General features: G+C 26.9%; 2 protein-coding genes across 15 annotated transcripts in view; one reads left to right on the forward strand and one right to left on the reverse strand.

Annotated features, from left to right (window-relative positions):
* mmd (disintegrin and metalloproteinase domain-containing protein mind-meld) overlaps positions 1 to 26,705 on the reverse strand; it is a 641,110-nt gene that overhangs the window by 280,873 nt on the left and 333,532 nt on the right. The gene's annotated exons all lie outside the window — the stretch shown is intronic.
* LOC148230072 (circadian clock-controlled protein daywake-like) lies at positions 19,391 to 26,172 on the forward strand. Of its 3 annotated transcripts, none has more exons than XM_088196893.1 (6): positions 19,391 to 19,541; positions 19,836 to 20,067; positions 20,212 to 20,342; positions 20,402 to 20,554; positions 20,619 to 20,757; positions 25,769 to 26,172. In XM_088196893.1, exons 1-6 carry the CDS (start codon positions 19,484 to 19,486, stop codon positions 25,770 to 25,772), a joined length of 717 nt encoding a protein of 238 aa, XP_088053019.1. In that variant the 5' UTR covers positions 19,391 to 19,483; the 3' UTR covers positions 25,773 to 26,172. The 3 variants fall into 3 exon arrangements, with proteins under 3 accessions (XP_088053019.1, XP_088053016.1, XP_088053018.1); XM_088196890.1 differs by having other exon boundaries at positions 25,773 to 26,029; XM_088196892.1 differs by lacking the exon at positions 25,769 to 26,172 and having other exon boundaries at positions 20,619 to 20,933.

The following is a 26,705-nucleotide window of genomic DNA, read 5'->3' on the forward strand; positions in this document are numbered from 1 at the left end:
TGGTGTAATGGTCTACCAGATTAAACTAAGAAGAAAAAAATAGATAGCGAACGTGTTACTAATCCTGTCCTTTTAGCTTTTGCCAAGTCAGCGTTTTAAATAATAATCAGCGAATGTGTTATATGGGAATCTGGGTTATTCAGTATGTAGGGCAATTATGGTTAAGACTAACGAGTGCTAGATTGTCATTAGTTTTAATGAGTGTGTGATTGGTGAAAGTTTATTTTTTATTTTAAATAAAATATCTAAGGGAGAATATGGTAATTCGAACAATAAAATATGATGAAACCTAGTATTTGTATATACAAATATATAGTATAAAATTTGCGACAATATTTGACGTTTGTACCGCTACTTCTGCGAAATTATAGTACTTCGGCGTCGACGATATAATGACGACCACAGTTTAGTAATTATTCTGGTTAAAACTAAATATCAATATATGATGAAAATTAATATTTTGAGGTTCATCTAATTTTGGACTTTATATGCCATCGTTTACGACATTCGAATTTATATTTTTTAGTTTTTTTTAATTAGTAAAACACTTTATAAGTGTTCTCATTGTAAAACCCTTAAATATATTTTTATTTAAAATTCAGACAGGTTATGAATTATTATAAAGTAAAAGTTACTTACATAATGCTGAATATAAAATAATATGTGATCAACGTTTGAAGATTGAACATACCTGAAACAAATAAAAAAAAAAAAAATTTAAATATTGTTGTTAGACAGCCTAAAAATATTTTTTGTTTATTAGTAATTCATATAAAAATTATTTTACTTTATTCTTAATTAAGCCTTAAAACAATAATTTACGTAAATGACGCAAGTGCTAAAGTATTTTTACCAAAATATAAACATAAGGTTTTTATTGTAATTTTTATAATTTTTTATTGAATCCCTCAATTGCTTTATTAGAAGTTTTAAAACCATTGAAACAGACAATTGATCTGGTTGTATTTTTTATATAGAAATTTTTAATATTTTTATGATTTTAGATACCTTATTTATAAATATATAAAAAAAAAATTACTTATGACTTTGATTGATATAGAAGGACATTAAAACTTGCATGTTATGTTAGTTATATTTTAAGTATTTACAGTAAGTACAGTGACCATATTTTCGTTAAGTAATAAATAAGGAGAGATATTAAAGTTCAATTTTGTGCTAGTTATAATATAGTATTTATTAATGTTTATTTATGAGATTTAATAAAAGAGCACTAGGTTAAATACAATTTTTTTTCATATATTTTTTTTGTAAATATATCAGTTTCATAAACATAATGTGAGTGCAACGGTCAAACACATTTGGTCAATCAACTTAAGCGACTTGACATTTTCTCAAATAACAGTGATATAAATGGACATTTAACGTGACACTAAGTTATTTGATAAGTATAATAAATGAAAACAAAACTTTGCTTAGTCATTTGAGTCACTTTCTCAGATTATCAGAAAAGTAATAACAAAAAGTCAGTGGAAGCATGTGGCACTTTAAGGGTTAAAATACTACGATATTTTCAATGTATCTGTGTTTGTATGTGTGTACACAGAAACTGTTATTGTTAGTTTTGCGCGATGATGTAGCGAGCGAGAATTGTGGATAAACGGGAGTCGAAACCGATCCAAAGGGAATCCAATATAAAGTTGGAAGCTCTTGTTAAGTTTCATTGTGACCAGTAAACATTTGGCCAAATTGAATTCATTGTGGAGCCCTTTGCTCGCAGAACGCCCTTAAAGGGTGCGTTCGACCCAATTATGTACACGCGAGCGTTTCCATTTGTACGTTTATATTATAAATGAATTATATAACTGTTTGAAATTAGGTTTGTCCGGTTTTAATCCAAGAATTTTAATAATAACTACAATGTATTCTTAAGGCGTTAAATATATTTTTAAACTATGTCAAACGCCTTTTAAATATATAACAAAAACATAACGTTGTATTATACTTAAATAAATAAAATTGTGTAATACGTAATATAAAACTTTGAAGAACAGAAATATTTTTAAGCTAGTAGATTAGGAAATTATAAGTATAAATAAAGTAAAGCACTAAATCCTACATTGCTTTTAGGAATCATTGTGAAATTATTATTTTATCATATAAATATTTTTGTAGCCATATTACATATTGTTTTGAAATTATCATTGTGAAATTTTATTATGTGTTTAATATTTATATATGTATATGATATGCGTATATCTAATTCAATCGTATTTTATGTGTTTACAGTCGAATGTGTCTGTTCTTTCAAAGAAGAAGGAAAAGAAAAAAAGTCACCCTACTTGAAAAGTTTTGTTTTGCCATCTGGAAAGATCCGGAAAACAAGGGCTCGTGGATTAATGTGACTGGAGACAAATCGAACAAATTTAACTACAGAAAAGTAAGCGAATAAAATAATTTACAATAAATTTCAAATATAATAATTAATAAATATGACACATAAGCGGTTATTTATATTTAATTATGTATCTAAAATATGTAAGAAATAGATGTTTTATAAAAAAAGTTTGATTTGCTGATTTTCTTAAATTCGCAAGATACAGTTAAAAAAACCTTACCTCAAATTTTGTATGAGTGCCTAGATTCATATAACGTAATATTCCTATAATCATGTCCAAATCTCTACGCTATAAGGGGGTCGACTGTATAGTTTATTTCTAAAAATAAAGCTTAAATAAAATTTAGGTGCTAATTTTTTTAAATATTAGAATATAGAGTCCAGATGTGCACCAACACAAATATAACAAAATACGTACTCAGGTATCAACAGCCAAAACACGACTAACATTTATTTTATGATAACCTTATTATTTTGTATGTATGGAAGATAAATAATGTAGTATTTATTATATTCATTAATCATCATTTGTTAAGACCAAATCTGATGTGTGATGTTTAAGGCTAAGATAGTGGGTTAACGGCCAACGGTCATCAAGCGTGTGACGAAATCAGCATCATGTTTTTCCGATCGCTTAATAAATGCTTAACCGACGATATAGCTTAATTTGATTTTTCATGTATATAGCCTTAATATATATATAGGAGACACATTGAGCAAAGACATTACATTAAAGACGATAGACATGAAATGCAGCTTACGAATTTTACAAATTAAATTTGTTGACTCTAATTGTCAATCGCGTTAAATAACCTTCGGCAAACAACAGCAATATTTAAAAACTTATTTTTGTATATTTATTGTTATGTTTTATATCTTGTGTAAAGCAATAGAATCTCGTGATAAGATTTTGTGTGAATGGCGATGTTAAAGTGGATTTATATTATGTTATATTTTTAGAAGCACATGAAAAATATATTAAAGCTTGTCTGTACTTCAATAAAAATACAAACAATTTATAATATTAGCATATTATTATAATATTTTATTATTTTAGGCTGGTTTAATATGATAAAAAACGGTTTCAAAATATGTTTTTATTGCTTGACATAAAATTTATTAATTTTGTGAATCTCATGAATACGTAATAACTCAGGACATATTTTATTTGTGATTATTGTATTTTATAAATATTTATGAAAAATATCGAATTAATATAAATCACTATACAATATGAAAAAGTAGTTGAAAATGCTGTAATTTGTTTAATTTAAAAATACCCAAAATTTAATTATAATGCGTGAAAAACAAATATATATTAGTAAAATTGAAGAACACTAAATACAAATTAATTTATTATACTTAAGACTTTGATAATAACTTTAAAATATAAATTAAGCCCCTAATTATGATTAATCTATCTATGGCTACCTTTTTTTAATATTTAATTTAAAAGTCGATTTTTTTGCTAGTTATTTTAAGAAAAATTATAATAGAAAAAAATATATATATATATAAAAATTATATGATATATTGTTCAATGGATATATAAAAAATAAGGTTTAATTGTATTAAAATATTATTCTAAAATTATTGTGCAATTAATATTTTAGATACTGCCTACATTAAAAGTACAAATGTTTCATTAGCTGTTTAACATTTCTGAATAAAAATACAATTTATATAAAAGACATTTTTTTACGTTAGCAAAAAGTTTAAATTCATCATGAAAATTATACAAATTATTGTAATTATTCAAGAAGAACAAATGACGCGAACATTCTCTCTCAAAACGCGTAAAGTTGAAGTTTGAATGAAAGCACAAGAAAAAAAGTTTTGTCTTCTGAAATTGCATCTGGAGAAATAGAATAAAGAGCGGCTTTCATCTTTTCTGGTGTCGGCCGCTATCCCGCGGGGATGCGAGAAATATGATGGGCGAGAAGAAGAAAAAGGAAAAAATAAAAGAAATCCGACAGAGTAAATGAAGAAAATCCGCGGAAAAGTGATTGCGAAAAATCACAAAGGGCTATTCGCAAATCTCCCCGGGAATTATTCAGGGAGGCGTTGGTGGGAGGAAGACCCGGCAATTTCGACCTCGGTCCTTCCCGAAGATTTGAATGGCGGAGTCTTCCCTTCCACGAGACAGGAAGAGGTCGCACTTTAGCGTCAGAAAACATCAACGCGGGATTATCCTCGCGTATCCCTCGCGAGCTCTATTCACCCGAAGAATTCTAGTGGCTTTGTGGCGGATTTTAAGGCCGGTTTATCCGGTTTTTCTTGCCAATTCCCGGTCGCTGAGCTATTGCCGTTTCATTTTTTGAACGCAGACAATTTGAGAATTGCTTGGAAGTGTGAGAAAAAGAGATGTTTTTGGGTAGAATGAAGATGGTGATATGTTTTCCAAAAATAGATTGACACCAACTGCAAGACATACAAAATCACACTAGTTTTTTAATATTATATATATTAACATATTTTAATTAAAAATACATAATAATTTTACATTATTTTTATAAAATTAATATTTGTTAAAAAGGACAATAAGATTTTGTCATATTAAACAATTGAAAAAATATGTTTTTATGATAGCTTATGATAATGATTGACAAAAAGTACATATTTAATTTATTTGGATCTTAGTTTTGTGATTAAAATTATGTATTTTTATGTGTTGTACATTATTTGTATTGCTGTAGATATTACTTGCTAGAATGCTTAATTTTTTGTTATCTATACTATAAAAACATAAAAGGGTCGGAATTGCATAGTCCGTACGATTTTGTATGGTAAGCCTGAGGTCATAGTCGTCGGAGGCAGAATTTTTATTTATAAAATTGCGCTATTATTAAAAATTGACCCTAGCTACAAAGTAACATCTAATGATTGTAAATTATAATACACATAATAATTTATTAGTATTAAAATTAAATATAAATGTCTGTTTTAATATAAACTTACTTGTAGGTTTTTATTATGTGCGACATTACAAAACCAAAAATATTAAAACCGCAATTCTTCATTATGGAGAGCATTATTAAAAGAGGCATTTTGTGATGCTATGCCAATATTAATGCCGATAAATAAAAAAAAACACGCGTCTGTTTGTTACAATAACTCTTTCTAAGCGGTGAACAGTAGCGACGTAACGCTTGCACATGGCATTTTAGCTGCCATTTCTAGTGCAACTGCTATTTTCAACTTTCAACTATTATTCATATAAGGAAATTACATGTTACAACACTACGTGCCAACACTAACTGAACATCGACGTACTGTAATTACATGCGAATCATTCGCAGTGTTTCCCAGCCTTCTTTATGCCATGCCCCACCGTAGTCTTTTCAAAAGTCATATGCCCCACCAGCATCTTTTTTAATAAAACAGTAGGTAAATTTTCAAAACGTATATTATAATTGAAATAATTACAAAATACAAATTAAAAATGTAAGTAAAATAAAATAAAATGGTAATGCCTAATCCATTATTAAATTCACTTACTCTTGCTACAAAGAAATTTTATGTCTGGATCTAACTTGGTTAATTTCAGTCTTAAGTCCCCTCTATTTGTAATATTCAATCGATTTATTTTTTTAATGAGTAAATCGCTTATGGCGCTAAAACCACATTCCACTAAATAAGATGATGGAAAGGGTAATAATAAATTTCTAGCATGCAAAGTAATATTAGGATAGTTTGTGTTAGTTTCTTCGCACATCCATGCCATTATTCCTTTTATATTGAATAAATTTGTAATCGAATCATCATTTTGCATTTCCGAAAGTTCTTCATATAAATTTTCATTTGAAATATCTACCAGCATTGGTTGTGTCAACGAAGCCGAAAAATGTATCTCTTTTAAATCAGCAAATTGTTCTTTAAAATCAGTTGATAAAGTTTGCAGATGGTCCAAAATAACACGTTTAGCATTATTAGTCACTTCACATTTTTGGAGCCAGTAAAATTTTTCAAAATATTTTTTTTAGATAATTCAATAAAAGTGGTAAATGCAAATATCTTTGCTTTTGCATCGACAAGTGTTTTCTCCGATCCTTGAAGTTGGCTATTTAAAATATTTAATTTTTCAAATATATCAGTTAAATAGCTTACAAATGCTTTACCGTCGACCGTCATCAAAAACTTCATATCAGATCGGTTGCTTAAAAAATCACAAAGGGTATCAAATAATTCCATAAATCTTTTTAAGGAATTTCCTTTTGAGAGCCATCTTACTTCAGTGTGAAGTAACAGTCTTACGTGCTCCGCATTTTGTTCTTCACAAAATAACTTGAAGAGACGCTCAGATTTAGTACTAGTTTTAATCATATTGATACACTTTATAACGGAATTTAGTACCTCATTTAGAACAGGTGAAATGTATTAAGCCACCAAGTTTTCCCTGTGAATAACACAATGCACCACAGTCATATCTGGATTCTAGTCTTTCATTAATTTTAAGCAGCCATTTTTCTTTCCCATCATATTGGGGGTACCATCTGCAGCACAAGATATTATATTTTTCATTGGTATATTTTTAACATCTAAATATTCTTTTAGCTTATTAAATATATCTTTGGAGGTAGTGGTGCTTTCTAATGATTTGCAGAATAACATTTCTTCTGCAAATTCTCTTTTATCAATATATCTTACGTAAGCTAGCAACGCGGCTTCACTGTCTCTCAAAGTTGATTCATCCATTTGTAGTGAAAATTTTCTTGTTTTCAGCTTTTCAACAAGTTGGATTTCAACGTTTTCACTCAATTCGTCTATTCTTCTGCAAACAGTAGTGTTGCTGAGGGGCATAGCCTTCACGAGTTTGTCATCTTGTTGTAGAACTGTTTTAAGAAATGCTGATATTGATGGCTTGATTAGATCCTCTCCTATAGTATGGTTTTTTCCACATTTAGCGATGAGCAATGAAATTTGGTAACTAGCCTCAAGACTACGATCAATACTTGCAGTTTGTGCACAAAATAGATTTGTTAATGTTGTTCGTTTTCCAAATTTTTCTTCAAGATTTTGAAAGAAAATAATATCTGAATTATTATGAGTACTATGTTTCGCCTTCAAATGTGCTTCAAGACGACCTCGTTTCATTGTTTCATTGGTAAAGGATTTCTCACACAGAAGACAAAAAGGTAGGCATTCGTCATGCCCAGCAGGTATAAATCCAAATCTTAAGAAATCCTACGCACGTGGGTATATTTAGTCGTGAACGAGCAAATTATATTTATATGTGGAATATTTGATAATTTCCGACCTGCCCCATCTCTGAAGCGTGGTGCCCCACCTCTGAGGCGTGATGCCCCACCGGTGGGGCGTACGCCCCACCGTGGGAAACACTGTGCTAATGCATTACATCAATGACATAGATTATTAATAATTGGACAAATAAAACTATATATTATGATATTTTAATAATATGTTTGAGATAAGTCTAATTTACCAAAAATAACGATTTCGACAATTAATATTTTTAAAACTGGTTTTTGTGGTCTAAAACAAACATTTTATTTAATAAAAATTGTCCTACTATAATAATATGTATAGGATCACAAAACCATTGAACGAGTACAATTTATAAACAATTACCGATATTTTATTTTTTTTATATATTTATTTATTAACGTAATTCCGTATGAGTATAAAATTACTTATTCTGCGATAACACTTTAATACAATTTTAAGTTATAAATGAAAAATGAAAACGTATACAATAAAAAGTATAAAAAACAGATTTAGCCACTTAATAATACAAATAATAAGCAAAACAAATTATAACAACATACATACACACATATACACATATACATACATACATATACACATACATACACACATACATACATACACACATACATACATTTTAAAACAACAATAAATTTATTTAAATCATTTTCATTCAAATTGATTTCACATTTAATTTATTTATTTGTAAAAAAAATACATTACATGCAGGACTTACATATATGTACTACAAAAATGTGAACATTGAAAGCTTAATGTTTTATTCTAAGTATAGAAGATTTATAAAATGTCTGTTGTCTAATTACCTGTGATTTTTGAGTTTTTTTATGAAGCATTTTATTAATCTATTTTGTATTCAATTGAAAAGCAAGATTTGCACATTTACTTTTTAGAAAGTTATTCATTTATAGTGTAGAACCAAAAACTGAGCTCTAGATTATTTTAATTAATAGAATTATTTTTTTTTTAAATTTATTTATTTTTCTTTTAAAGAAAAATTAATTAATCGATCCTAAAAAATACAAGTAATATTGAAAAAAAATAGGTGTAATTTTAATTTTACATACAAATATCGTGGCACTTTATTTTTGAGCCAAAACGTACTATCTGTAATACATATTTATTATATATGCTATATAGTTTTTGTCACAAAACCATATGTGTCACCAAAATAGTAATAAAATTATTTCTAATAGGAAAAAATAAACTTTTGATGTTAAAAAAATAGTTTAAATTCAAATGTTTATTACAATTTTAGATTAATAAACTACCTAGGTTTTTTTGATTAATTTAAGATACTATTTTTACATTAAAGCTGTAAATAAAAAAATACAATTAAAACATATAACTAAAGTTAAACTAAATTCACTTCTATGACGTAAAATTAACATTATACAGAAATATTCTTCTATAGTAATAATTTATATTATTAATACGTTTACCTAATTAATCTTAAACCAAGCAAATATTTAACTGATTGTCAAATTATTTATATGCAAATTGTATAATCAAAAACATACCCATAACTATTTAAATATGTTTCTAATCAAGGAATAAGTTGAATATTAAACTATGCGTATAAATTATAAATAATAAAGTGTTATTTTCGAGCTCATAAAACTAATATTTAAAAATCTGTAACACTAACTTTCAGGTTGTATTTAAAAATGTGTACCTCAAAAACACATAAACTCATATTTCTAAATTTCACATCGCTGGTCCTAAGATGCAACTATAAACCCTTGGTTATCGTCAGTCAAATAGCAAAAACATTAACATTTTTTACTATTTTTCGATCGGACGTGCATCAACCTCTGTTAAAAAACAAAGAGAATAGCCCAAACGTCTGTGAAAAGCAGCTCGTCTCAAATTCTCAGCACGATTTTTCACTTTTTGCCAGAAATTCTGCACCTGCTCTGTGTTTGTACTTAGCTACCGTGTGCCCATCAAATTATTTACGGCCGAATCGTGATGGTAGGGTATTTTGAAAGCGATCGGACGATTTGTTACACGTGTTCGTTAATTACGCCAACACGTGCGTGGCGACGGACGTGATGTCTTACGGTTAAAACTAATGGCATATTGATCATTTTGGGAATTCACGATTGGATATTATAAAGGTATTGAATTGTTGGTGATAAATTTTGGAAATTGTTTCATAAACGTTTTATGTGATTTGAAATGGCGGTGTGAACATATGTCGCGTGTGGTTGATCGTAAATAAATTTGTACAGTTATTGCGTGTTGATATTAAAATTTATATCAATTTAAGATATGTAAAAACAATGTTTATCTTACGAGTCAAATTATTGCAGATATTCTAAAATATATTGTCAACAGAATTACAGATTTTATTAGATCTGTATTTGCTAGTTTTAATGGTGCAATGTGCACTGATTACAAACTATTCAATATGAAATTAAAGTAAATGTAAATACGAATCATACAATAGATCTATTTGAAACCATAAAATTACTAAGTCCTGAGTTTCGCCCCAAAACCATGAGTATTTGATGACAGCTCATGAAGCCTTACTCTCCTTTTTATATAAGCGCAATTGTTCTATATTATATGTACTTTTTATTAGATCCTATTTTATACAAGGGAATAAATATTAATAATTCCTAATCTTGAGACCATATAATCAATATAAACAATAATTTATCGAATATACTCAATAGTCGATAAATTATTGAAAAATTTTAAGAATTCAAGAGCCCAGCAGTTCTAAGGCACATGGTTGTGTAAAGTGGGAATGCCTCTGGGATGTCCTCAAATATGGAAGTCCTAACATACTTTAAAGCTTATACAGAATGTTTTTTTTTTAAGTTTGTATTTTGAATTGGCAATTTTTTACAGCTGACAGCTGATTTGTGGTTAATTTGGTTTTAACATTGTTTAAAAAGCTAGTCTTAATATATTATTTTTTCTTGAAATAATTTTGTGAAATGTATACGAAAATACATAGATGTAGAATTTAACAGGTCAACTTTATATAGCAGCGAGATTCAAGTCAGAGTTTTTAAACATCTACTAAGCGGTTGAAAAATATGAATGTCGATTCTGACCACGCGCTTGTTGGTCGTTAACGTCTCTTTTCGCCCATAACCGTCATACTAAAACTACGTGTCTCAACCACAGACTTACTACCTAATCTTTAAAAACTACATAGTACTATATGCAGTATTTACTGATTTTAAAATTTATATTAAGTAAATAAAATAAAAAAATCACGTTGTATTTTACTTTTATTTCAATAATATATTTATTAGGGTGATAATATATTTCTGACAAAGCGTTTACAGAGATGCAGGTATTCCTAAATATTGTAAACAGCTGTTTTATCTCGCTTTTAATCAAGTAAAAATTAATAAAATTTAAATAAAAATTGACGCCATAATTAATTTATGCGTCGTATTGTATTACAAACAAAATAAATAAATGGTTTTTATAGCAATGCTTTATATCGACAGGTAAAATGTAGTTATTAAAAAGCTTATATTTAATCCTCTAATGGTTAATGGAATGCTAATGGATAGCTAATAAAATAATAAATAGCTGTTGAATTAGTTTGGCGTTTTTCTACCATGTTTTAATAATTTCGCTTTAATGGATATTATTATTAAAATTTACTAAAATTTTATTTTAATTTTATATTTCTTGCTTAGAAAAATATAAAAAATATCATCAATGTGCTTTAATTTTTTAACATCTGACATTTAAAAATTATATTTTATTTAAAACTGCTTTTTATGGAAATATTTATCAAAATGAAATTAAAAATTTAGTTCCTACAAATCTTTATTGTAATATAAAATTTAAAGGTGTGAAATTATGATTCAGTGAATATTGCGTAAACGAAAATTTCGAACTACAAAATTTCTGATCATAGATAATCAATATATGTATATGTATGTATATTTAAGATTACGTAAATATATATAAAAATTAATGTCTTTATATAAATATAACATATGTTATTAGAATTTTAATTAAAAAATAATCTACAATTAAATTAGTAACTTACATTGGTATGATACATTTCATATAATTACACAAATAGTTACTTGAAAATAGAAAGAATATTAAGCAGATAGATAATAAAGTAAAATATATTTAACAATGAACCAATCGCCTTTATTCAGAATTTTTGCTGTTTGGAATATTCGTGTATGCCATTATTATTATATAAAATGACGCACCAAAAGATGTGCTACTTTTATTTGTAATATCAATATAACCTAAATTAATAAATACAATCTATATGCCATACTTTAAGTTTTGGTTGCGATATTAAAACTGCAATAAATTCACTGTTAACCACAAGATGTACAATCTTGTCACACTGTGTTATTTTTTCTGTTTATATATTATATTAACACAAATAATAAATAATGCTACAATATGTTTAATTTATTTTACTGTTTGGTGAAATAATTAAAATTAAAAAAACAATTTAATCAAAGCAAAGAATTTTTTTAAGTATCTCAAATTTATTGCGAGCTTAAACCAAAAACTTATGTTTGATAAAACATTATTACTATTTTTCTATTAAAATTTTATATTAAAAACAATCTATTTTTAGAAATACTAAAACAAAAATACTTTGAGTTACTGTCCTTAAATATTAAAGAATGTAATTTATGTATAGCATACTAAAACATTTTCTTTATGATAAAAAGATGCTGAATACGCATGATCCTACAAAGAAAATACAATAAATCTGCATCGAGGCTTTTCTTAGAAAACAAATAAGAAAATTGAATTCATAGCAATCCAGAGCAAATGAAATGAAAAAAATATATAATACACCTCAACGCTTTGTTCAAAAGTTATTTTGTCCTTTACGCATTTTTTTACATACATTTTTTCGACATTAGCATATTTATATTGATTTGTCGCACAAAATTGAATTCAATAAGAGAGCAATAACGACATAAAATATGTATACATTCGGAAAGCTTCTATGAGGGATCCCCATTGTGTTTTTTTTATTTTTTTTGAGGACAGAGTGGCCCAATACGTCCGTATCCATCGTCGTCCAGGTCAACTGACTATAAATCATTCGAAAATGATGAATATTTCACATCGACGATGCTGGGCCGCATTCACTTATGTCAGAATATTTTTTATTTATGGCCCCGGGTGCGATTTTATCATGGGTCGCTCTCTCGAAAATTGATACTTGAAATAATAAATGAAAGGTATACAGACATACATTATTACCATTTTTTTAATTCTAAAATATAATAAATAACGCACAATAAATGTGATTGGGCACAAAAAATCCACAAATTCTTCATACGAAGATGAAAAATATTTTTATATACATATGTTATTTAATAGTCAAATTGCTTTAGATAAATAGTGTATTATTAAGCTAAGATCGGTCAAAGTAGTGTGCAAGATAAATATCTTAAGATTTTTAGGTCCATTTAATAATTCATAATATATTATAATATTATATGTAGCACTATATAAAATTATTTTAAAGGTTGAAAATATATACAAGTATCAATATCATTAGACAGTAAAGTACAGATAAACTGACGTCAAAAATGCTATAAAGAAGAATCAGGAGATGTAGAGAAAGATCATAAATAAATTTAGTAAATTTATGATAACAATCTAATCAATGTGAGAGCGATAGGTAAATAAGTACGTTTATATATATCATATATATACTTTATCTCATCATTTGTCGACGAATCTATCCTCTAACCCTTCACACACTCATCTTTATGCAACACAACTTCTATCCTTCCACTTATAGTCGAGTCGATCGATGTTTCCTTTTGTGATGAAGCGCTTTCATAACGTATCGGGGTTTAACCCCTACCCATATATAAAAAGTCATAGCGAAAATCGCGTTAGATCTAGACTAAATTATAAAATACGATAAAAAATGGCCATACGAGATTATTTATGGTTTTTTGAAGTCCTGTGCGGTGGTGCCATATGTGAACAGCGTGTTTAACTAGTGCGACATGCAATATCACACGCGAGTTCACCAAATGGCACATGACATTTATTTGCTTTTGACATGAGTCAATATAATTTTTATTAACTCATTCTCTTCGTTATATATAGAATGAATAATAATAATAATGTATGTAAATATAAATAGCTTTCAAATGATAAATAAATATCCTTGATTTTAAAAATGACATTGCGTAGTAATCAAAAATATAATTAAAATCATACTGTAAATAACAATAATAAATGAAGAAGTAAATATTTAAACACTTAATACTCTTAACTATAATCAGAATTAAATATAGTAAACTCTAAAAATTTCCCTTTGTGTTAAGTTCTCATAAACGTCAAAGCAAAATCAATTAGCAAATTGCTTTCACTACCCAGAACCGAGATTAAATTTTAACTAGTGTTGCCTGCCGCTAGTTGGAAAGCCGCAGACGATAATGCGATATTGCCAGTCAATATAATCCCCGTTTATAAAGGGGTTAATTCGCAACAACACAGTTTCGAACTTTGGAAAGCTCACGGGACACACAAAAAGCTCCCGGATATCGCAAGAAAGAAGGGGGTTAAAAATGCGTTTTTGTGCTTTAAAAGCGCTTTTCGGCTTTACTTACGTATACCTATTGCGTCCAGCGAATTGTTCCGAGTTACATTGTTTCGCGGATGAAGTGTTCGGCGCCGGGGATTTGCGCAGTTAAGTCTAAAAATAATACTATTCTCTCTATAAATACCCTTTTATGGCGTTTTGCGCGTTTGCAAGGGTAAACTTTTCCGAAACAATGGTGTTTCCACGAGATTACGCGTGAAGAACTTCACCAGGATATATATTTTTATTAATTCGATCTACTTTATATATAAATATTTAAAGAATTGTATTATAATATCATATATTTTAGTATTTTACTAATAAAATCCATGCAGATAAGATACTCTTATCATATTTATTTAAAAAAAAATATGTGACATATTTAAATGTTCTTGTAACGAGAGCAGTTTAATTCCTGAATAAATAAATGTCCTTCATATTTGTATAGTAAGTTGTGAAACTTTTTATTATGACAGCTAATATTATTTTTTCAGTTTTATAATTTCATTTAAATGTTCTTTTGCATTACTAGCAATAAGACAGAAATAAAAATATATTTTGGAAACAATTCATTATTCAGTCGATAGATCAGTATTTTTAAATAATAACTTTTTTAGAAAATAGGAAAAAGTATCCATAAAAGGGGGTTTAGCCTATGTATTGCAATCACTTTTTTATTTAAGAATATTACCAACAGAGATTGCGCTTAACTTGTTAAACAAATTTAAAATGTATATTTTTTTATGAATATGTGCGCAGTAAAAAAAAATAAAATTCTGAAAATCAGAAATTAATATGTGCTTTTAAAAAAGAATACTTTTTTCAATGAAGACTTATTTTTAAAAAGTAGATATGTCCATTAAACCAAATTTTACAGTAAAGCAAAAAACAATTTTTGTTCCTAATTAAAAAAAAAATACTTAGAAATACGATATATAAAAAGAATAACAAAAAAAATTGTACTATAAAAATATTAAAAAATAAAAACAGACATGGACATTGCACGTTTTCAGTCAAACATGTGGATATGGCTCGTTTTTACAATAAACAAAAATTATTTTTGGTCACTACTTGAACACGCCTTCAGTGTTTAATTTCAAAAATTTTCAATTATCATTGTCACATGCTAAATTTTGATGAAGCTGTATATTTATAGGATTTTGGAAGTAATAAGTTATTGTAAGCATTTTTTTTGCTGCTTTTTAAATTGCTTTCACTACCCAGAACCGAGATTAAATTTTGACTAGTTTTGTCTGCCGCTAATTGAAAAGCCTCAGACGATAATTTGTACCGGTTTAGAATACAATAAAGAAAGGTGAACTGTTTTAGGAAACAAATATATTTTTTAATATAATATATTTGAATTTCATTGATTGATATTCCAAAAAGCATATTAACCAAATGATTCATCACGCCAAAGAAACGGTCCGTGGGCAAACTCACACCCTACCAGTTGTAAAAGCGGCATCCTTTATGTATTGACATATTTAAGGGTAGGAGAAGTTATATTTAAGTATTCCTTTAGTTATATCCTGAGTGTTAATATATTTTAAAGATAATACAGTTATAACACAGGAGGTTAAAATGTAAAATGCTCTAATTTATATTATATTAATTTAGATATATTTAAAATATATAAAATAAAAAATATTTTTCGGTTTTATAAATACATATACATTATACCATTTAAATGATTTCAAGTAAATCCATTTATAACGGGTCACCAAACAAGTCGTTTTGTGATAAAAACACGAAACGTCCTAGACGTTGCTTGCTTTTATCGAAAAGTGCTTAGACATGTATTGTTTTTAGACAAACAGCAAATTTTTAAGGCTCGTTAAGATGTGCGAAATTTTTTCGAGGTCTGAGGAAAAGTGAGCAAATGTAAAGCAATGAGAACTACTGATTGAAGCAATAAAGTCTTTTCGAAATAAGTGTTATAAAAACTATCTTTAAAATAAAGATAAACATTTTACTGTAAACGTTTACAATTATTACACAAAAATAATTAAAAAAAAATACAGTTTCTAATCAAAATAGCCTGATGTATATTATAAATATTATTCACTAAATTTAAATTACTTCTCAAAACATAATATGTGAACAACAATCGGGATTCAGAGAAAAACATTCCACTGAAACTGCATTACAAGTAGTGATAAATGATTGGTTGTTATCTAAGGATACAAACAAAATCATTGGAGCAGTTTTCTTGGATTTCAAGAGAGCCTTCGAAACAATAGACAGAAAAATAATGTTAAAGAAATTGGAGAATATAGGTATAAGTGATATAGTTTTAAGATGGTTTAATAATTACTTACATAAAAGAAAACAAAAAGTTAAAATAATTTATGTATATTCTGAAGAGAAATTAGTGTCATATGGAGTACCACAAGGGTCTAAATTGGAACCATTGTTATTTGTATTGAATAATAATGATATAGTTAATAATGTGAAAAAGTGTAAAATTCATCTATTTGCAGATGACACATTAATGTATTGCATAAGTGATAATATTAAAGAAATTGTAAATAATTTAAATAATGAATTAAGTATATTAAAAATATGGTTAAAGAATAATGCACTTAAATTAAATGGGAATAAAACTAAATGTATGTTTATTAATTATAAAAATGTGTTAGATAATAATATCAAAATAGTAATAAATAACACTAGTATAGAAATAGTGGATAGTATAAAATATTGAGGAGTAATTGTTGATACAAAATTAAATTTTAAAGAACATTGTAATAACATATTAAAAAAAATTAGTAGAAAAATAGGTTTATTATCTAGAATAAGAAATATATTAGGTTTAAATACAAAAAAAAATAATTTACAATGGTATAATATTGCCCCATTTTAATTATTGTGCAACAATATAAAATATGTTAAATAAATTAGACAAACAAATGTTGCAAAAATTACAAAATAGGGAAATGAAAGTAATCTTAAATAAAAATAGATTAACTAGTTGTAAAAGTATGATTGATAAATTAGAATGGTTGAATGTTCAAGAAATATTGAGTATGAATGTTTTAGTATTTATATATAAGCTAGAAAATAATATGTTACCAGAATATTTTAATAAGTATTTAATAAGAAATAGAGATGTACATAAATATAATACTAGAAATAGAGAAAATTTAAAAATAGATAAGTATAAGAAAACGAGTACGGCTAGGGGAGTTATGTATGGAGGTTTTAATTTGTATAATAATGTTCCAAGAATAATCCGAAAAAGCAAAAATATAACGGGTTTCCTAAATGGAATTAAAAAACACCTTCGTACATATGGAAATAAATTATAATATTATGTCTTATTAGTGTATATTTTTATTTTCTGTTGTGTATTTTTTTATTTATGTTTATATACTTAAAGTTGTTTGATGTAAAGATTAGCTAATAAGCTAAATAAATTAATAAATAAATAAATTTTATTTTAGAACAATCTGACTCGAACTATATTTAATCGCTATCATAATAAAATATGTCGGCTGTACCCTAGATATTTTTACTTCCAGCTTAATTACACATTTGATAGTTGACGTATAATTCGAATTAGAAACTAATTGATACTATTTGATATATGACTCAATAGCGATAAAATATCAACGACTATGTGTTTGTAAAATATGCCCATTCAATATTAGGGTAAAAAAGGCTTCGAATGGGCGCTGTTTGCCGAAATCAATAGACCCGAGAAGAATGCATTAAGAGGTCGTAAAATTGCCATAACGACGGCTAGACGCCCCTTAATATTACACGAAACCAAAAGATTTAGTCCTAAAGTGCCTACCCATATCAGGCGTTTGCCTTTGCCTAATATTTTATTCCGACTAAATCGATGATGCGTGCCTGTTAATTATTCAACGGATACTATTGTGCCCAAAAGTTAAGGAGGTTGCTCCAAAACTGGTTTAAATCCAAGTTAATCTTAGGCCTTTCTCTATTCGTACTACATACATGATTTAATTACCGTTTTTAAAATTAAAATAAAATTTTATACGGGTAATTACTACGATAATGTGGATAGGTTGGCAAAAAAAATCAGAGAAGCTAATAAAATTGTACCAAATATCATAATGTGTGTCTCCGATAGATATTTTCTCTCTCTAGTTGTTTGGAAAAAAAATAAAAAAAATATATGTATACTTTTTGTCTAAATATATTGCATTTATTAAAAAAAAAAATCATGTCTAAATTTGGTCCAATTCACGCTGATCTCCAGAAAAAAAAGTATTATCGTTTACTTATTTAGAGACATATTTCATGTTGATATGTTTTAAAATTGACTAGATTTATTTTGTATGTTTGTGCATACATTGTTTTACTTCATAAAAACAGCGAATAAAAAGGTAATAGATATTGTTCTAAAAAGTAGTTGTTTATATATAAATTTAAAAAAAATATACATATTTTATATCTGCAATTTTTTTAGACCAAGTGTAATCTGACCTACTGTATAAACCATTTCAATATAGTATAAAATTTGCTTAGCTTAACTAAATAATACATTTATATGAAAGGTCAAAACATTGTTGATTCTTTAGATAAATACTCTGTATTAGCTTAAAATTATAATCGGTCCACCACATTCATAGATAAACTTCTATTATTATATATTGTTAGACACAAAGTAAGTTCACGACTGTTGAGCAGTCACTTAATATAAAGTTTTATTAAAATATTAAGATATGATTTGATAAAAATAATGCTTATTTACATGTTAAAAAAATATAAAGCTTATTTATGCATATGTTGAATTTCTTATATATAAAAGTATTGAAAAATATTATGACCTTAATATAAATGAAATTGCTGTATATAATATAATACATATACGTGTATGTTTGCTGAATATATAATAAATGTTCATCTCGTGTTAATACGAGACAAAAAATACTACACGTAGAATAAAAACGCCTTTGACTAAATAAGAGTCAAAACGAATATGATTTCTTCGAAAAAGATGAAAGAATTCGTTTATACCTCGTATACATATAAATATATTCAGATACATCAGCTCATGTTAATATGGCATATCAGATTTACGAGTGAAAGAATGATTACACACTGGAGCTGCTCCAAAGTTAATCCTATTTCGCTCTCAACGTATTTTTGTGTGTTCTTATTTGTTTATTTAATTAATTATGCGTTTGCTAAACATGTTTTTTGTTTATTTTTCGACGGACAGGTTTTCAGTATATATATATGTATTGGCATATTCTAATATATAACATTCTTGTCCCGATTGAGCTAGTGTAGCGTCGTGCTAAAATAATTGTACCAAATTGATATTTTTATTAGAAAATATGCGAATATTTAATTTGTTTATTGTTTGCTTGTGCGTAGGATATGGAAAAAGTAAAAGTAAGTAAAATAACATAATATTTGTCAGTAATTATAAATATAATAAGAAGCAATGGGTATTCAACACAAGGATAAAAAAATATATCTGTTAAATGTTAAGCAATTAGACGTTAGTATTATTTATAAGATGACGCTTTAATATCGAGCAAATTAAATAAATCTTTAGCGCGAATACTAAAATTGCACTAGAAGATATACGTTCATATATATTTTACTTAAATTTATTTTTACCATAAACATTGCATAACCTGATTATATATTCTGTTATTTAATATAGCATTTATTACATTACAGTACAATACTTCAAGCCGTGCCAAGAATCGAGTCCGCAGTTTAACTCGTGTTTGAAAAAAACTGCTCAAAGTCTGGTTAGCCTATTGGTTAGCGGCGATCCCCAGTTAAAACTTAACGGACTCGAACCCTTCATTATCGAAGATACTGTAAACAAAGTTTCACCCACGTTCAAGTTTAGTTTGACCAACTGCGTATTATACGGACCTTCAACTACGATAATCAACGATTTAAAGTGAGTGTTATACATTTATATTTTTAATTTCAATATCACGGTAACGGCCTAGACTTTGATGGAAAAAAACTGTATAATTAAGAACCTGTTTTGACGTATAAGCAAGCCGTAAAAAAAGATATACATTTTGCATTTGCATTTCAGAGTAGATAGCAAAAGTAAGAAGATTTACCTTGAATACACTAACAGTGGATATATGGAAGCCGATTATGAATTAAATGGCAAATCGAGTTTATTGACTGTAGCCGGTTCAGGAAGAGCTAATATCACAATAGGTAAGATTTGATATACAAACAATCAATACTTTTTTGTTTAATATATGCATTATTTTTAGGTAAAACATTATATTCATACGACATCGATTATGAGACAGTAAAAGGAAAAGATAATAAAAATCACTGGAAAATAAAACAGTATCAAGCGAACTATTCTCCGGATATTGTTATATACAGATTTGATAATCTGTTCAATGGAAATAAAGAATTAGGTAATTTGTTAGAGTTATATTTATTAGCATATTTTAATTTTAATATTGTTTGTTTTTTTATAAGCTGATAATGTTCATCGATTCAGTGATGAGTATTGGAAAGATATATTCACAGAGTTGGGACCTCCTATGATGACAAAAGTAACGAATAGGATGATAAAAGAAATTGGAAGATTTTTCGCTTCAATACCGGCTGAAGAAATGTTGGTACCTTAACATTGACTTATTTTATTTTATTTTATTAATTTATTTAGCTTAATAGCTAATCTTTACATCTAACAAATTTAGTAAACATATATAAAAATATATAAAAAATACATAACAGAAAGAAAAAATATACAATAATAAAGACTTAATATTATAATATTTTATTTCTATATGTACGAAGGTGTTTTTTTATTCCATTTATAAAACCCGTTATATTTTTGCTGTTTCGGATTTCTCTTGGAAGACTATTATATAAATTAAAACCTCCGTACATAATTCCCCTAGCCGTACTCGTTTTCTTATACTTAATTATTTTTAAATTTTCTTTATTTCTAGTATTATATTTATGTACATCTTTATTTCTTATTAAATACTTATTAAAATAGTGTGGTAACATATTATTTTCTAACTTATATATAAATACTAAAACATTCATACTCAATATTTCTTGAACATTCAACCATTCTAATCTATCAATCATACTTTTACAATTAGTTAATCTATTTTTATTTAAGATTACTCTCATTGCCCTATTTTGTAATTTTTGCAACATTTGTTTATCTAATTTATTCAACATATTTAAAAGTGTTGCACAATAATTAAAATGGGGCAATATTATACTATTGTAAATTAATTTTTTTGTATTTATACTTAATATATTTCTTAATCTAGATAATAAACCTATTTTTCTACTAATTTTTTTTAATATGTAATTACAATGTTCTTTAAAGTTTAATTTTGTATCAACAATTACTCCTAAATATTTTATATTATCCACTATTTCTATATTAGAGTTATTTATTACTATTTTGGTACTATCATCTAACACATTTTTATAATTAATAAACATACATTTAGTTTTATTCTCATTTAATTTAAGTACATTATTCTTTAACCATATCTCTAACACACCTAATTCATCATTCAAATTACTCACAACTTCTTCAATGTTATCACCCATGCAATAGATCAATGTGTCATCCGCAAATAGATGAACTTTACATTTTCTTACGTTATTAACTATATCATTTATATATAAAACAAACAACAATGGTCCCAATTTAGACCCTTGTGGTACTCCATAATACACTAACCTCTCTTCAGAACATACATTATTTATCTTAACTTTTTGTTTTCTTTTATATAAGTAATTATTAAACCATCTCAAAACTATATCACTTATACCTATACTCTCCAATTTCTTCAACATTATTTCTCTGTCTATTGTTTCGAAGGCTCTCTTGAAATCCAAGAAAACTGCTCCAATGATTTTGTTTGTATCCTTAGCCAACAGCCAATCATTTATCACTACTTGTAATGCAGTTTCAGTGGAATGCTTTTCTCTGAATCCCGATTGTTGTTCACATATTATGTTTTGAGAAGTAATAAATTCCTTTAATTGTTTGATTACTACTTCTTCTATTATTTTTTCTATACACGGTAGCATGTTGATTGGTCTCATTTCTTCAACTTTTTTACTATTTTTTATTTTAGGTATAGGTACAATAGTAGCAATCTTTAAATTTTCAGGCATTTCTCCTAATGAGAGTGCTTTATTTATTAAATAATTTAATTTAGTTCCTATTATTTCCCATGTTTCTTTAATTATATTTATATCTAGTTCATCAGTACTAGTTCCTTTTTTAAATTTACATATTATGTTATGAATTTCATCTAATGATACTGATTTAAATTTACTAAATTTTACAATTAATGTTTTATTATTATATTGTACTAAATTACTAATCCTTGGTATTGAATTTACAATTTCTTCTATGCTCTCAATGTAATATGTATTCATCTTTTCTGCCATTATATAAGGATCTTGATATATATTTCCATTAATTTCCATTTTTATTATGTCGTTTTTCTGAGTTGGATTAATTAATTGTTTTATTGATTTCCACATCTTATTTGGATCATTTTGTATTTCATCTATCAATTTTTCATACTATTTCTTTTTAGCCATTCTTAATACTTTGACTGCCATATTTCTACATTGTGTGTATGTTTTTCATTTTTCATTAAAGACTTTATATTCTATTTGTTCTGTTTTTAATATTTGAAAAATTTTGTATGACTCATCTCTTTTCTTTATAGCATTTTTAACATCATCATTAAACCACGGTTTTGGGTTGTAACGATATTCCTTTTTAAAATTATATTGACTTTTTGTTTTACAATCTACTATATTCTTATAAATTTTGTTCCATATCCTATTAACATCCATATTATCTACATTCCAGTCACATTTTTGTAATTCTAATCTTAATTTATTAAAATTAATTTTTTTAATTATATCAATTTTTTTTGTTTTTTTAAACTTAAGTTCATTATGTTTTTCTATATAAATATATACAATTGAATGGTCAGTTATTCTTGGAGTTGATTTTACTTCACAATAAATTTTTTTGTTGTTGGTAAATACTAAATCTATTAATGTGCTCGATCTATTATTAGTCCTTGTATTTTCTTTGACACATTGTCTTAAACCAAATATATTTGATATTTTTTCTAATTTTGCTGTGTAAAAATCTTCACATTTGTTCCAATTAAAATTCCAATCTCCAATTAAAACAGTATCCAAAATTTGATCAAAACTCCATTCTGCAATATTATTTATAAATTCTATGAATAAATTCGGATTACTATTTGGAGATCTGTATGCTATACATAATATTATGGGAATTTTTTCAATAAAAATCTTAACTGTGATAGACCAGTATGTCTTATCTTGATTATTTTTAAATATAGTATTGAATTTTATATCATTTCTAATATACAGTATAACACCTCCTGTATGTCTGGAATTAGAATCACATCTAATTATATTATAATTGCCAATATTTAGTTCAAATTCTTCAATGTCATTTGTGATATGGGTTTCAGTTAACCCTAAAAATATTGGATATTCCTTTTCAGTAATTAATTCTATTTCCTCTTTATGTTTTAAATAACCTTGTGCATTGATTAATATCCCAGTTACTGATTCTTGTTTCCCATATGAACTTGATTTTTTTAATTGCTATACTATATTATATTGTATTTTATTATAGTAATTTTGCTCGTATCTTTTATAAATTGAACAATTTCTATCCATGGAGTTGTGTTCCACATTCAAATTAAGATTTAGTAATTTATTTGCTCTACAGCAATTCACACAGTTTTCTTTTTTGTTGCATTGATTTATTAAATGTTCTTCCGAACCACATTTTATACAATTTTTTTTATTTTTACATTCACTGGCTTTGTGATTATAACCATAACAGTTATAACAACGGTATATGAATATGTCTTCATATACTTTACACCTATCCCATTCAATATTTAATTTGCCTACATCCATTATATTTTTAAATGTCGTAACATCTACTTCAATAATAGCATCATACTTATTAAATTTGTTTTTTTTAATATGTTTTACTTCTAAATAACATTTGTTTTCTTCTACACATGTGTTTTGTTTCATTATACACTTTTTTAGTTGATCATATTTTAATTCTTCAGAAATTCCAATTATTTTTATTTTTGGTTTCTTTAAATTTCCTACTTTTATATTATATTTATCTCCTAGTTTTTTTACTGCATCTGTCGTAATTTTCGATGCATCTTCTTTACTATCACATGTAATTATTATACCTCCTTTGCTTATTGGTCTTATATTTTGTATTCCAACTTCTAATTCTGTTGGTTTAATTAAATTTTTGCAATCCTTTTTTGTCTGCTCTATATTTTGCAAATTTTTAGGTATAATTATCGCAATATCTTTTCCTTTTTTTACGATTTCCGAATAATGTTTCTTTTGCATTTTATTTTTAATAATGTTGTTATTTAAATTTAGTTTATCCTTTATATTATAAACATCTTTTCTAACTTCATTTAATAACTCAAATATTGAGTTATTATTTTCATTTTTATTATTTACATCGTCCCTATTAGTTTTTAACACATCTAATAAATGTTTATGCATAATATCAAATGTATTAGTTATAATGGTTTTTTTTTCTTTTGATAGTATATTACCATTTGATAATAATATATTTAATTTTGTTTTCAATTCATCCATTTCTTTTATTCTGTTTTCTGGCGTAATTACGCCCGCTATATTCACGCCGCTATCGGCCATTTTTTTTTATGTAACAATACTAATTATTTCTATCTTATACTATTTATATATTATATTAATCAATCTATTTATACTATTTATTAAATTGTGCTACTTACGCGCAAATATCTGCCGGTTTTCACCTCCAAAGGGGTTGGTTACCACAATCTTGGCTAATTGCACGGCAGACACATGCACATACGATGAACACAAACAACTGACTGACTTAATACATAAAATTTACTCATGTGATTTTAACTATAATTTAAAAAATGTGGTGCAGTATTAAATACTAGTTTTAATGTTTTTTTAATAGCCTATAACATTTATATAACAATGAATTAAATATATATAGCAAAAAAAATATCATTTATACTATTGATTGTATTAATACCCTTCAATGGGCAGCAAGCTAATCTCGAAAAAAAAATTACTAAAACTTTAGTTTTAGTATTTCTATAATACATATATGAACTGTTACAAATAATGAATTTTATATTTTTTAAAAACATGGTTAGATTAACTCTTTAACACTGATAAAATACAAATATAATTTTATCGTTACAAATAATAGTACCTACTTTTCTACCGAATGTTTATGAAATTTATCTATTTTTAATAGTAGTGATCAAACAATTAACTAAAATATATTAAATGCGTGAATATTGATTTTTTACCTTCTCTTTTTATTGAAGTTTTACTTGTTCCCTTCTTTTAATATGAAATATTTTTAGGGTGATCTATTTTCATTATTATAGTATTGTAGTGACTTATATAAGGATATAAGAATCTACTTTTCAATAACATCAGTTCATCCCCAACTCATTTATTATACACTTTTTTAATAATCAAATCCACCCGAACGCATTTTCTTCCTGCGATGATTAATTATATTTTTTCAGATAGACATCCACCCAGAGACGCCGCCACGGATAACCGATTATCGCCATCGTTAATCGACTCGCAACCCAACTTTTCCTATCCTCCCTCTCCCTATTTCAGAGGAGGGGGTTGGTATCAATTTTAGAAGTTCGATAATGGCGAGATGGGGCCGGTGATTAATCGTATCCGGCTCCGGGTCCTAATTGTTTGACTTATGCACCGCCATTTATGAGCCGTTACCGTTATTTATTGCTGGCTCACATCACGAGGCGCTAATTGAAATGTCACACGTTTAGCGCCGGCGCTAATTGACCGTAAATCGGCGCTAGCTATATTGCTTTATCGCTGATTAGCCAAGCACTTAAAATAACACGATTCAAGCACAAAGTTTGCAAAGTAAGTACAATTAAAAAAAAATAAAAAACACTGCTTAGATTCTGTTTATAAATCACCTGCGCCATTAGGCATATATTATAAGTCACCATAACAACCACTCTAACAACGAAAAGAGAGATCTCCTACGTTTCGATAGTTCGACCACACAACTCACAACGGAAGAAATATCTCGTTACTACAAAACGGACACCTAATAGCACAAACCGGTCCGAGCGTTAAATACCCATTATCACTGCCGACTAAATTACTATTAGTACAAGAGGACGCGCACTAGAAAATTAATTAAATCATATGTTATCTTAAGGCGCTCACATTTGGAGATGTGATTAAGAAGCGATGCAATTGGCTCATAAACATCCTCATCTGCGATTTGCCAGAGTATCGATTAACACATTTTTTCCATGAAATATATATTACTATATGTATATACAAATAAAATATTTACTTTTATATTGATATTATTAAAAAAATATAATATCCCGTCTAATGAAATGTTACAAATATACATTTTTTGAAATTATTTTTAAGCTACATTATTTAAATTTTTAAGTATTTCTGTAC

Source organism: Plectrocnemia conspersa, unplaced genomic scaffold, assembly GCF_051122295.1.
Source record: "Plectrocnemia conspersa isolate PC_06_02 unplaced genomic scaffold, ASM5112229v1 ptg000011l, whole genome shotgun sequence".
Lineage (NCBI taxonomy): Eukaryota > Metazoa > Arthropoda > Insecta > Trichoptera > Polycentropodidae > Plectrocnemia > Plectrocnemia conspersa.

Coding starts and splice junctions, on each gene's coding strand:
- LOC148230072 (XM_088196890.1), top strand. CDS start 19,484: ATGCGAATATTTAATTTGTTTATTGTTTGCTTGTGCGTAGGATATGGA. Junction 19,542..19,835: donor AGGATATGGAAAAAGTAAAA/GTAAGTAAAATA, acceptor ATTACATTACAG/TACAATACTTCAAGCCGTGC. Junction 20,343..20,401: donor AAGAGCTAATATCACAATAG/GTAAGATTTGAT, acceptor CATTATTTTTAG/GTAAAACATTATATTCATAC.